This window comes from Nothobranchius furzeri, chromosome 9 (genome assembly GCF_043380555.1).
Source record: "Nothobranchius furzeri strain GRZ-AD chromosome 9, NfurGRZ-RIMD1, whole genome shotgun sequence".
Taxonomy (NCBI): Eukaryota; Metazoa; Chordata; class Actinopteri; order Cyprinodontiformes; family Nothobranchiidae; genus Nothobranchius; species Nothobranchius furzeri.
Genome location: NC_091749.1, coordinates 25,252,230 through 25,265,693, shown reverse-complemented (window position 1 = coordinate 25,265,693; position 13,464 = coordinate 25,252,230). Strand labels below are relative to the sequence as shown.

The 13,464-nt window shown below is 41.0% G+C and overlaps 1 protein-coding gene across 4 annotated transcripts in view; it reads left to right on the top strand.

Annotated features, from left to right (window-relative positions):
- Positions 1-13,464, top strand: part of LOC107381977 (A-kinase anchor protein 13) — a 201,188-nt gene that overhangs the window by 36,174 nt on the left and 151,550 nt on the right. For all 4 annotated transcript variants that reach the window (XM_070554723.1, XM_070554721.1, XM_070554722.1 and 1 more), the window contains exon 2: positions 2,374-2,417. In XM_070554723.1, the coding sequence (XP_070410824.1) occupies positions 2,385-2,417 (33 nt within the window). In that variant the 5' untranslated portion in view covers positions 2,374-2,384. The remainder of the gene's footprint in view (positions 1-2,373; positions 2,418-13,464) is intronic.

The window sequence follows — 13,464 nt, the reverse complement described above, 5'->3', positions numbered from 1 at the left end:
CATTTGAGAGGAGATCTTAAAACCTTACTAACATATTGCTAACTATACTTTACATGGGAGGCATCTGCACCAACCCGATTGAACCGGCGCTTGTATTGTGTTCTGCAGCAGTCATCTTAACAGACTGTTGATTCTGTACTTCAGCATTTGGTTGATTAGAATTTGGACCACGTGTCCAGAACAAGTTTTTCTTTTATCTGCAAGAACCAGCTGTAGCACAAAGCAGTTGTTACACAATCTGGGCCAAATAAACAACAAAATCTCTTGAAATGACCGAGCTGCAGTAGCTTTGCCAGATTGATTACATTGATGCTGCTCCATTCGTTGTTGTTACAACACAACATGTTTTTGTTAGCTTTGTATGAAGGCTGTGTGATGTCATCACAATATCATATCGCTGATATAAAACAGTGTTTTCTGTTTGTGCAATTATTAATTTATATAATGATCATGTGGAAAGCACTAATTGTTTATATTTAAATGATATATTGAAACATGAAGAATACAGATTCATGTGTGCTGTCATTAATTACATTTGATTTAAATCTTTGCCTAAAAGGGCCTTGCTTCATTATTGTAGATTTATTTATTTTCATAGGACAATGTCTCATATATTCCTGCAATGGCCAATGGTGCAATACGATTCCTACATACATGTGGTGTAAGTATTGTTCATCTATAAACATAAGGTTTTATAACATAAAATTATAAATATAATAGTGTTTTGTCCGGAACATATCTGCAGCTGCAGACCTCTTCTTCTCAGCTCAACCCAACATCTCCACACACTAAACCGGGGACCTCCTAGGGAAAGGTGGGGTTCCCTGTCATAATGTCAGAAAATAAGACTCTAAGTATCAGTGTAACAGACTGTTTTATTTATTTATTTACTTATATTTTTGGAGTATAAAGCCTCTTGAGATGTAACATCTTGTTTTTGACAGGGTCCTTCAGCAATACAGCACATAGAGAGATGGCAAGATGGTTAGCAGCTGAGAAAACAAACAAAAATAAAAAAAATGCTTCAAGGGAAAAAAAATAAAACAAAATTATAGTCACCTAAAAATATGCAATGAAAAAAAAAAGCTTAGCTTAACTCACATACTTTCTAGATAACAATAACTAACTTAGAAGCAGTAACAGCTGGGTGATACATGTAAATAGACAGTGTTCCGAAAAAGTCTAAAATAAGTTATTTATTGTATGTCAACAGGTGAATTATACCACTCCAGTGGGGCCTTAACACTAAAAACAAGGCTTCCCACCTCTTTTTAAACTTGGGTACAACAAAATAAATATGCTCATTAAATCTTGTGTTATGCTGACAACTAGAGCGCACCAAGTACCTTTTTAAATATGATGGAAAATCAAAGAATTTACATTTAAAAATGAAGATTAACCAATGAAATCTACATCTGGCTTTTAATGAAAGCCAGGACAGGCTTTCGTACATGCTGCAGTGGTGTGTTGAATAAAGGCATCGTAAAACAAAATGACTAATGCTGTTATAAACAACATCAAGAGGATGGAATAAGGATGATAGACTACATCTGCATAATCTAAGATAGGAAATAAAAGTTGTTTAGGAATGTGAATACTCAGTTTGAAATCAAAGCAATTAATCGATCCATACAGAGTTTTTGTATTTAATTAACCTTATTAGAAGAATATAAATATAACTTTTAAAGGATAGATCTGACTCAAGCCAGACACCAAGGTATTTGACTTTATCCACACATTTTACTCATAAAGAGTAAAATAAAATAAGTTTAAAGATCCCAAGGCAGCTGAAGCAAAGGTCTAGGATAAAGTACTGAGTAGGATTTAGTTTTATTAAGAATAAGTCTATAATGGCCTAACTAGTGTTGTAAGGTGTCAAAATTGAAGGCAGTCAACAATGCAGAGGGTTTAGCACAATATAAGATAGTGTCATCAGCGTACGTGTGAACAGTACATGTGGGACAGCACAAGGGAAGGTCATTAATAAAAATGTAGTAAAGAAGTTTTTTCTAAACCCAGACTGAAACTGAGAGTATCTTGTTAGTGTCAATGTAGTTATAAAGTTGGTCAAAAACAAAAATTTCTAAGACTTGTACAACCCATTTGATTAATGCAATAGGTTTGTTTAATAGCAGCAACGCAACACACTCGAAGGAACACTGTTTAACGTAAATGTTTGTGTGTATGTCCTGTCAGTTTTCACTGGAACAGTGCTTTAGTGTGCAGCTCAAAATACGTGATCAATATGTAACTGTTCCAAGGAGAAAGTGAAACTTTCAGAGATGCTTTTATGTTGTTTCAAACCTGAAAACAGACGGTACAATAACTTGCATACCACGAACTCTAAGCTGTAATTTCTTCTTTTCTCTCCAGTGTCCAGGGACATGAAACTCAATCCACAGCAAGCTCCCTTGTATGTAAGTATCCCTAATCACAATCGGACTATTCTAGTGCATCCAGTTTTGTTTTCTCTTTTCACATAACTGAACACTGTTCGCAATCATGAAGGTTTGCACTTTTCATGATTGTATGGCTAAAGAGAAGACTGTGAAGGAGATGTCTGTGTTTGAAGCGGTTAGGTGACATCTAAATGAGGATCTTTTGTGGTGTCAATTAGGGTTGTCACGGTGTGAAAATTTAACCTCACGGTTATTGCGACCGAAATTATCACAGTTTCCGGTATTATTGCGTTTTTTAAAAACGTGTTACATTTTCAGACAAGTAAATAAACCCTTTATATCAGGAAAATTGTCGTCAGTTTTTATAGCTTTAGCCTAAAATTGGTTATTTTGTAATTATGTTGTTTATTTGTTTACATTTTCTCCTTCAGTCACTAAAATACCAAAATGGGTCCATAACTTTTTTTTGTGTCTGTTTAATGTCCTCATTTTAAAAATGAGATCAGATGATACTCAGTACTCAAGTAGCCTTCTAATCAAATTGTTTTTACACTTACTTGAGTAATTTCTTGGATAGCTACTTTTACTTGAGTAAAAGGTGTTGAATTAGTGCTGGTCTTGTTTGAGTACAGTTGTTGGTTACACTACCCAGCCCTGCCTATGGATCAGGGGCACCCAATTTGTTTCTCTCAGTGGGACAAAATAAAAATCTGTATCCCCCACTTCTATTTATTATTTAATGATAAATATGTGTTGTTGGTCGTTTCGAGGGTATTACATGTACTAATTATAGTGCCAGGAACGTGTGATATTTTCTGACAACTAAATGAACCTAGCCTGGCCAGCCAGCCCCATGCTTCCTTATGGGAAGTCCTCTGTGTATAATTAGAGGACAAGTCTGGCAGGCCAGGCTAAAAATAAACCCTCTATATCGGGGAAAATATTGTCCTCGGTTTGTGTCCTTCCAGTGAAATTTGCAGATTTTGGAAAATGTCATCAAGCACTCAAGGAGATTCTGGTCCACCTTCCGGCGCCTCAGGGGGGAAAGCAGTGCACTACACACACTATTTATAGTGGGGATGGTGTGCTGATGACCTCTACTCAGGACGTTGTGGATTGATGGGCAGAATACTTCGAAGACCTCCTCAATCCCACCGGCACGTCTTCCAGTGATGAAGCAGAGTCTGAGGACTTGTGAGTTGGGCTCAAATTTCTGGTGCTGAGGTCACTGAGGTGGTCAAACAGCTCCTCTGTGGCAAGGCTCCAGGGGTGGATAAGATCTGTCCGGAGTTCCTTAAGGCTCTTGATGTTGTGGGGCTGTGTTGGCTGACGCAGCTCTGCAATATCGCGTGGACGTCGGGGGCAATTCCACTGGACTGGCAGACCGGGGTGGGGGTTCCCCTATTTATAAAAGGGGGGCCGCAGGGTGTGTTCCAACTATAGGGGGAGATTGTGGATACAAGCGGCCGAAATTAGTTTTCTCTGCAGAGTGTTTGGGCTCTTTCCCCAAAATTCCCCTATCTCCGCTCCGGCACGAACTCCGCAGCAAAAACGGTCCCATTGTAGTCAATCAGAGCTGTTCTACTACTGCGGCCGTGCGGCGCAGTGCGCCGCCCGCCTTTCCGCCATCTGGCAAAGATAGGATCGATTCTATTTTTGCCGGACGCCGGAGCACCTCCGCAGTCAATGGACAGAAATCACAACTGCCCAACAGGAAAGGGAGCAAGCACAACTTCCGTTTTTTCACAATAAATCGATAAACAAAAAGCGTTTTTTGTTTCATATGCACAGGTTTAACAACTTTTAACAACTATCAATGGCAGTTGAACTTTAAATGCACAAAAGTAAGCCATAAATACAGTTTCCACTATCAAAGAAGTCACACTTTCTTGATCCAAACACTGCTGATCTCTCAACACACATGATGGGCAGATTAAACAGTTCATTTCGATGTTTCTCCCACACAACGGGTGTTTGGATCTAACTTCCGCGTTTATTGCTCGGACTGTATCGCAAGATCTCTGCAATCCCGCGCATGCCTGTTTGCCCACCTCAGGTCTCCGGAGCGGAGCCGTTGTAGAGCGGGTACAGTATAATTTGAGTTCGGAAGCGAGCAGCAGCGGAAGGCGGGGGCGGAGCGGAGATAGTGGAATTTTGGGGTTAGAGATGGGGTGAGAAGCTTTTTCATTCGGGAGGGGCTGTGAGTAGGTCTGCTGCTCCTCCACATTGAGAGGAGCCAGTTGAGGTGGCTCAGGCATCTGATCAGGATGCTTCCCAGACGCCTCCCTGGGGAGGTTTTCCGGGCACATCCAACCAGGAGGAGGCCTAAAGATAGACCTAGGACACGTTGGAGGGACTATGTCTCTCATCTGGCCAGGGAATGCCTTGGGATTCCCCAAGAAGAGCTGGCCTAAGTGGCTGGGGAGAGGAAAGTTTGGGCCTTCCGACTTAGGCTGCTTCCCCTGCGACCCGACTCTGGATAAGTGGAAGAAGATGGATGGATGGGTCATCAAACAGTAATCATTGTTAATTTCATAATAATGTGGTGAGCATTGGCAACCAACTCATCTGCACCCTGGGAGCCCCATAATGCATAACATCAGTTTAACTCATTCACTACCAGCCGTTTCCTGACCGGTAAAGCCCTTCGCTGCTAAGGCAGTGTGGAGAGAACGCGGGGAGACGGAGCGGAGTGGAGTGGAGCCGATGCTAGTGTGTAAATGGCATATCCTTAAAACCAGAACCAGGATCTTGAAATGGACCCTGAAGTTGACTGACAGCCAGTGAAGCTGGAGGAGAAGCAGCGTGAAGTGAGTGTACTTTGACAATTTGGTCAGAAGCGAAGCACAGGCATTCTGAACCACCTGTAGACGGTTCAGGGAGGTTCTGCTCAGACACGTGAAAAGAGAGTTACAGTAGTCTTAAGCGTGAGGAGATGAAGGAGTGGAGAACAGTCTCAAGTTCAGAGTGGGACAGAATGGGACTCAGCTTAGCAATGTTCCTGAGATGGAAGAAGGAAGAGCGAACAAGAGAACTGACATGAGAATCCAGGGTGAGAGCTGGGTCAAAGGTCACGCCAAGATTCCTGACGGAGGGTTTGGTGTGAGAAGCAAGCTGACGGAACCAGCTTGTCTGGGGCACAGATGAGGATCTCAGTCTTATCTTCATTCAGCTGTAGAAAGTTCCCACCATCCAGGTTTATTTCACAGTTTGTAACTCATAATTTGCTCCACAGCTAAATTTACTGCTGTCAAAAAAAACACTTTATGTTTCATGGTATTTAAAGTCATAAATACGTCCAGGTTTTCTAGTTTGGGGTAAAAGTGTTTGGAATGCTCCGATCAGGTTTTTTGCTGCCAATCACCAATGAGTGCTGATTAGTGGTGATCACCAATACCGATCACAAGGATTCACTCAAATTTTCCCCATAGCCATGATGAGTGCTCCTGGCTGCAGGGTCTTGGAAAAAGGAACATATCGTTGCTTTAAATCATATAAAATCGTGTTTTTATTCATTTTTAATAGGAAAGAATACACTACATTGCACACACGGTATCTGCAGACTTTTGAGTTTTCTCTTCCAGCATTAAAATGTTTTAATAGATAAATGCTTAAGATGCTTCGGCTAGGGCTGCAACAACGAATCGATAAATTCAATGAAAATCGATTACTAAAAGCGTTGGCAACGAATTGCGTCATCGATTCGTTGTGTCGCACAACTCTTCCAAAAGCGCCCCCCCCCCTTCCCGCCCGCCGTTGCGCGCAGACCAGAGCAAGTCAGATCAGCGCGAGGGAGAGCCGCAGATCAGCGCGAGGTAGAGACGCAGATCAGCGCGAGGGAGAGCCGGTACCGGCAGATCAGCGCGAGGGAGAGCCGGCAGACTTGCGCAGCTGCGTACCGGTTCCGCATTGTTGTGCAGCGATCCAGGCAGCTGCTTCCAGCGCACGGTCCATTCTCAAAGTGGCGCAACCAAAAAACTATAATTAGCACACGATCGTTCATGTCCGCACATGTTCTCTATTTTGTCTTATTTGTGCCTGAAGCGCGCTACTGCGGAGCTCTTCACCTGTGCTGTGGTGATGTCACCTCATGCAGCATCGAAAACGCGCTCTCGTGTGGTCAGGAGATCCCTTTGATCTGCTCAAAAGTAACTGATGAGGTGAAAAGGTAAGAATCCAGGCAACAGATTTTCTGGAGAATTAAGAGGAGATGCAGGAAGATGAGAGACAGACAGGACAGGAATATAGTTAAATAAAAACAAGAAAACAAAACAAAGTGTTGAAAAGTAAAATGTAGGTAGATTTATCTCCACTACATGTTTTTACCAGTAAAAACAATAAGTTATACACATGTTATATTTATACATCTGATACAGTTCAGATCACCTTCAAAACTCAGTCACACACCCAGGGCCGTTTCAAGACATTTTGGGGGCCAAGGCAAAATGCCCCCCCCCCCCCCCCCCCCAATAACTGGGCTCCCCAGAAGCCTCTGTGTAATTCATACCCTATCCAGTAGTGTTAGTTATATGGTGTTTATAAAAGCCCCTCAGACATTACTGACATGTTCTAATATTATCAGATGAAAAACTAAATTATCAGACATGCTGTCTCATCTGCTGCTTTTCTAAACTTTTTAAAAGTAACAAAACCATGTGAAAGCCACCATTTGTGGATTCTCTGAAAGTTTCCATGGAGTGTGTGACAACTTATTTTTTCATTGATCCTATCGTCTAATCTCACAGCTGAAACAAGCATCCTTAATAATCTGTGCACAGGAAGCTTACCGATGCTGTAGTAAAACAAAAGGTATAATAATTTATTATTAATAAAACCTTGTTGCAGCACTAAAGCAGAAAAATTAGATTTTGCATTAAATATGCAAAATATTTACATATGAATTGTTTAGAGCCCTTTAATTGGCAGAATCTGATCATAATTTAGTTCTTACAAAAAATGAGTCCCAACATGGTTTGTGTGGCGTTGCCATAGAGTGACGTCATAGGCACAGATCCCCTGTCCTCTTGTTTGGAAATGGAAATATGGTCACCCTATATTAAACAAACTGTCCACCCGGGCTTTTGCGCTGCACAGAGACGCTTCGCTGCCTATGACTGAACGTCAGTTGAGAGTCAGTCTCATGCAGACTGACCAATGAAGAGAGGGCCTCAAGTTAAGACCCTCTCCTCATTGGTCAGTCCACATGAGGTGGGTCAAAGGTTACTCTGGGCAGGTTACGTGTTGTCAGGCATTCAAGTATTGAGTATATTTACTGCATATTACAGTAAAATATTCTGTATGTGACCACATTATGGTGATCCTTGGGTCGTGATGATGGAGCCCTTGAATATTGTTGCCCAGGGTACAACAAAGTGTTAATCTGGCCCTGGTTCCGCCGTCACATTCCCGCAGAAACTGGTTGATCACACCGGGGCCAGACTACTAGCATGTAGTTTTACAACCACAATGTCCTCAGAAGCAAAAACGCTTTTAAAAGGGAGGGAGGAGTCCTAACTGTTGCTGCAGGCGTGTTGTGTGAGAGTGCAGTTATATACTGGTTAATATATTTTTGGGTTCAGTTGCTTTCATGTGGCCTAATGTGAGTCTATTTGGGATCATTGGAATGATCAGCAGCATTTCTTGATGTGACTTTTTGGCAGTTGCCCAGGGCATCATCGCAAGGAGGATGGCATTCATTTACTTTTGCTTTATTTGGTATTTTTTCAGTCATTTTTGGAAATAGTGATCAATTTTGATTAATTCACAGCCTATGTTTAATTACATTTAAAATAAATGTCAACAGATGAGATCAAACAAAACAGATGAGAATTGCCCTTAAGCTGTTTAACTTGGACCAAGCATTTTAGGTCACAGATAGATGTAGCTTAGGGTCTCTGTCTATACACCTTATAAGACAATTTAGGTGATGGCATGTTGTTTTTCTGCTATTGAACTGTTTTCTAATAATGTTGTATTAAATAAAGTGAAGGAAGGAGAGAAATAACGTTTCCCTAGCAGTTTTTAAAAATTTCCCCATGTAATCCGATTAATCGATTAATCGTGTCGAGACCCCATCCGATTAATCGATTATCCAAATAATCGTTTGTTGCAGCCCTAGCTTCGGCATTATTTGATGCACATTTAATGTGTGTACTGGGGGTATTTCTGAATGAGTGCCTTTGTGGTTCCATTGGTTCACTATCACTAGCAGGTGTGGAAGGCACACAGGAAGTTAGATAAGTTAGAGAAGCATAAGTGTGTTTGTCTAAAGGGTAGGTAGGCTAAACACGTTAACCACTCCGATAACCTTATCTGTGATTTACAGTCAGACTCTTCTTTGAAACAAGTCAGGCCTTCAGTCCTCATTAACCACAAGGTTTTAGACATCACAGCAGTTCAGATATCTCACAGGATGAAGTCAGTTTGTTACTGAAAAATAAAACTTAGTTTGTAGTATATACATTTCTAAGGTTTGAGGAGGCCAAGGGACATGGCAGTGATGTTGTGAATTTAGACAAATAAGTAACTTCATTACATAATGGGTAATAAAACTCAGTAGGGTTTAGGGCTGGGCAATAAATTGAAAATGTATCATTATCGAAATTTCTGACTTATCGTGATAATTTTTTCCATGTCAATAAATTTGATAATAAAAAATGAAAAGATGTGTGTAGGTTGGCAACGTTAATGCCCCTTTAATAAGCTGTACCATGTGACTCAACATGGTACATGTGAGAGCCCCATCTAGTGGACAACTTTTGTTTCTGCGCATACTTTAGTTAGGGCTGTACGATATTAGGAAAACCTGCGATATTCGATAACAGTGCTTAATATTGCGATATTGATATTACTCACGATAAATGAACAAATACTAAAGTGTGCAGTGTTGATGTCGTCTGGCGTGTGACGTCTGCTCTGGGTTCAAAGCAAACAAAAACTAATGCATGAATTCCATTACAACATAACATTTTTATTGCAAAAATATGCAGCTGCACCTGCTACTGTATTAGCAGCAAAACAACAAACTGCATACATGCAGTTTTTCAGTGACTTTAAAACATCACCTCCACCATACAACTTTTTCTGATGCTCCAAATACAGAAAAACATCCGTTACCAGGGTTTTTTGAATAAATAAATAAAAAATCTGAAAATAAGTTTAAATGTTAAATATTAGTTAACATCACTTAAATGCAACAGCAAAGTATCTCATTGCTACTGAACATTTTCTCCACTTATGTGGTTATGATATAAGGTTGTTGCTGCAATTGGGAAGTGATCTGTGCTGGGCCAAACTAGGAGAATATTAAGATTTTTTGAGGGTAAGAGAAAAACAATTGTCTACCTTTCAGAAGAGGAACTGGCAAAAAACTACATGTAAAATATGTGAAAAAGTTTGTTTTTAACCCCAAATTGAACAAGTTTACCTAGATCTTAAAAAGCAGCTCAGATGATGAAACTGTAACTATGATTCTGATAACAAGCTAACAAAACTAGCTCCTCTAAGATAACCGGCTAGCAGAGCTTCTGACTGACAGTTTATGTGCAGCAGCAAATCAACTATCCTGATTAACAAGGTTATAAAAGCTCATAAATGAAAAATCACTTTGATGTGTGGAGGAACTTTTCCAGGCCCTCTTTAGCAGGGTGGGACTGGGAGGAGAGTGCTGTAGCCTTTTAGCTGGAAGCTAACCGGAGCCTGGGGCTAACGGTGGGTTGGTTCACCGGCACGTGTCGGAGTCAGCCCGGTTATTGTCAGCTGCTTAACGACACCGAGCGGACTCACGTTCACGTTTGAAAGCAGCGCTGAATCCAGAAACCTCAGCACAAAGTGCGTTCGTTGCTCTGAGCCAGCATGACGAAGAAGGGAACGGCGCCGCTAACTCAGTTCGGGTGTTGCTTTCCATCCTAAGGGTCTACGTAGGGGGCGGGCATATTACGTGAACGGACCCATCTGATTGGCCGCATATCAGAAGGGCTACATTTGATTGGTCAAATAATACTTCAGCGTAAAAAAATAGCTGGTTTACAAAAAGGTGATGTATGACACGGATGAAAATGTTTGAACCAAACATTTATCGCCATTTTTGACGGCGTTTTTGCTTTGCGATGGGCCTATGGCACGTCCTGTTATCGCGATGACAATAATTTTTCGATACATTGTGCAGCCCTACTTGTAGTTATCGTCTATTTATTGTAATTGAGGTGAAATCCTCAATATATCGTGATATTGATTTTAGGCCATATCGCCCAACCCTAGTTGGGTCTAACTTTGTTTAGAAAGTACGAGAGATGCTTGTGTAATTTACTGAACAGAGGCTAAATTGAAAATATGGTTACTTTCAACAACGGGTGCTTCTGTTGATCTGACATTAAGCCAACATGCCATTTACATTCTTTACATTTCAGCAGACATTGTTTTCCAGAGGAATGTACTATTTAATGATCAAGTAGGGATACAACATTAAGTCACAGGATGTGTGTCTGCAGACTCACAAAGACCTCACAATGGCTGCTGCAATCACTGTCATCTTGTTAAATGGAGAATGTTGCCACAAAGTTGATGTTAATGGGAGCGCCTGTGCATTCTAAGGAAAGTTGGAGCTACGAGCATAAGGTTTTAAAGACTACTTAAATACACACTGACCACAGTACACACAGCGTTGTTTTATTTATGCTGCATGAATGCAAATAATGATGTAACTTGACTCTAAAATCAAACACTAACTTGTTTAAAAAGCAAAATCAAAACAATCAAATTTCACATATGCTGATGATTTTTTGTGTATTCAGGCTGTGGTGCTGAAGGCTCTGTCTGCTCACCTGCATACATTCATGGTGTTTTTTAGCTAATTATTGCTAAATATGTTGTAAAAAGTAATACATTAACATAAATCATCAAGGTAAGAATCACCAAGAGTGAAGACCTAAAAAATATGACTCCATTATCTGAGTTGTTTTTATGTTGGTAAGGGCAATGAAATGACGGAAGAAGAAGAAACTATTTTTATATAGGGAGCTCAAGTCATGCCCATCTACTTCTGGACCATGGGTCCCTGGAAGAACGTAAAAATGAATGCAAGTCAATGGGGTTAAAACAGCTATTTTCTAATTCCGCTTGTTATGTGCCATGGATTTCACATATGATGTCTGTGAATTTTAAAGACGAATTTTGATACCATGAAAGTGCTTTTTTTTAAATGTGGGGAAACGTTATTTTAGGGTTTGTGTGAAAATAAGTCCAGGACTACAAATGCGACTTTTTGCCGACTGTAAACCAGTAAGACCAGTCAGTTACCAGCCACTTCTCTGCCAGTCCCATCACACAGGGTCACGCTTACGGTCCCAGGGGGTGTGTTTAATTTGCATAAATTATGCAATTGCAAGATGTCACCACAAGATGTCGCTTTACTAAACAGTTTGGTTTTTGACACTGTCACAGAAAGGCTCAATCAAGACAGCAGAAGTTATTTCTTTTTGAAATTATAGATAATGTTAATACTTCAATACCATATATGGGTTATACTAGGAAAGAGCCAACAATAGTTAATAGGGCTTTGTTGGTCCTTATTTAAATAGTACACTTAAGATAATGGGAAAACATCCTGCAGGTTTGTGTGAGCACTGTCAGGTGGAGGAAAACATTAGGCATGTTATTGTATGTTCTTTGTATGATGATCTACAGAAGCGTATAGCATTATCTTCAAAAAATGAAAATAAAAAGCTCAGTTTTTCTGAATTACTGAACAGTTTCTTTCAACTGAATGCAATATGCTTCTGTAATGATCAGATATCTTGGTTAAGAGAAGATTTTATTTAATAATCTCATGATTTGTTTGGATTTGTTTTATAGATACTGGGCTTATAAATAGAATGAAACTCTGATTCACACTTATTCTAAGTTGATGGACAGAGTAGGGCTGCTCGATTATGGCAAAAATAATAATCACGATTACGCCGGGGACACACTGGCCGCGGAAGCGCCGCGAAAATGGGACCGCCGTCATTCGGCGCCCTTGTTAAGCTATTCTATAGACCACATGGGCCGCCGAAGCGCCGCGAATCGCCTCGCGCCGGCACGCGCCGGCGCTCCAGCCCGCGCCGTGCAGCGATCATTTCGGCGTTGGCTTTATTTTTTTCGCGAGCCGCGGGTGAATCGCGTCAATTCTGGCAGGAAGTCAAACGTAGACATAAGAGGCAGGCTGGTAAAGTTAACAAAATAAAGCATTTCAAAATAAAATTCCGCAATAGTCAAACGTGTTCGTAAACAGACACTGCAGAAAAACCACACGAACACGCACACACATACACACACATCGAACTTGTGTGCGTGTGTGACCACGTGAAGGGGTGTGTGGTTTTGGGTGTCTTTTCACCGGAGCAAACAGGACAGAGAGGCAGAAAGTCTGAGGCAAGCAGTTAGGATGGATGACTTTAAATGAATTATGGAAGTTGAGAAACACAAGGAGCTGTACGACCCCCGAAAAACATGATTGTTTACGTACCCATGTCGGAAGAAACTGCTAAGATACAGCTGCAGAATTGGAGCGGGTTCCAAGAGATTCATCTGGCAGAAACAACTCATACCATAGGTTCACACACACACACACACACACACACACACACACACACACACACACACACACACACACACACACACACACACACACACACACACACGCGTACAAACACTCAAACGTAGAGGAAAAGAGCTGAGAAAAGGCAGAGAGAGAATGGAGGACACCAAGTGTTTAAAAGAAAAACTACAGCTGAGCCGAGGCGCGCCTCGACTGGGGCGCGTCTGATCTGAACTGAGGAGCGGCAAGCAGCGGCCAAATTTCGTGAGCGATTCGCTTCTCTGTGCTTCGCGGCGCTTCTGCGGCCGGTGTGTCCCCGGCGTTATGGTGACTGAAATTGAGATCTCGATTATGTAGGACGATTTTTCAATTTATGTTGATTTTATTTGTTTTTATTCTGTCATAAAATTGCTCAGGGCACAATCAGGGCAAAAATAAATAAGAAACAAAATGATCACTAAAATAACTCCTGATTCCCAGTATAAAAGA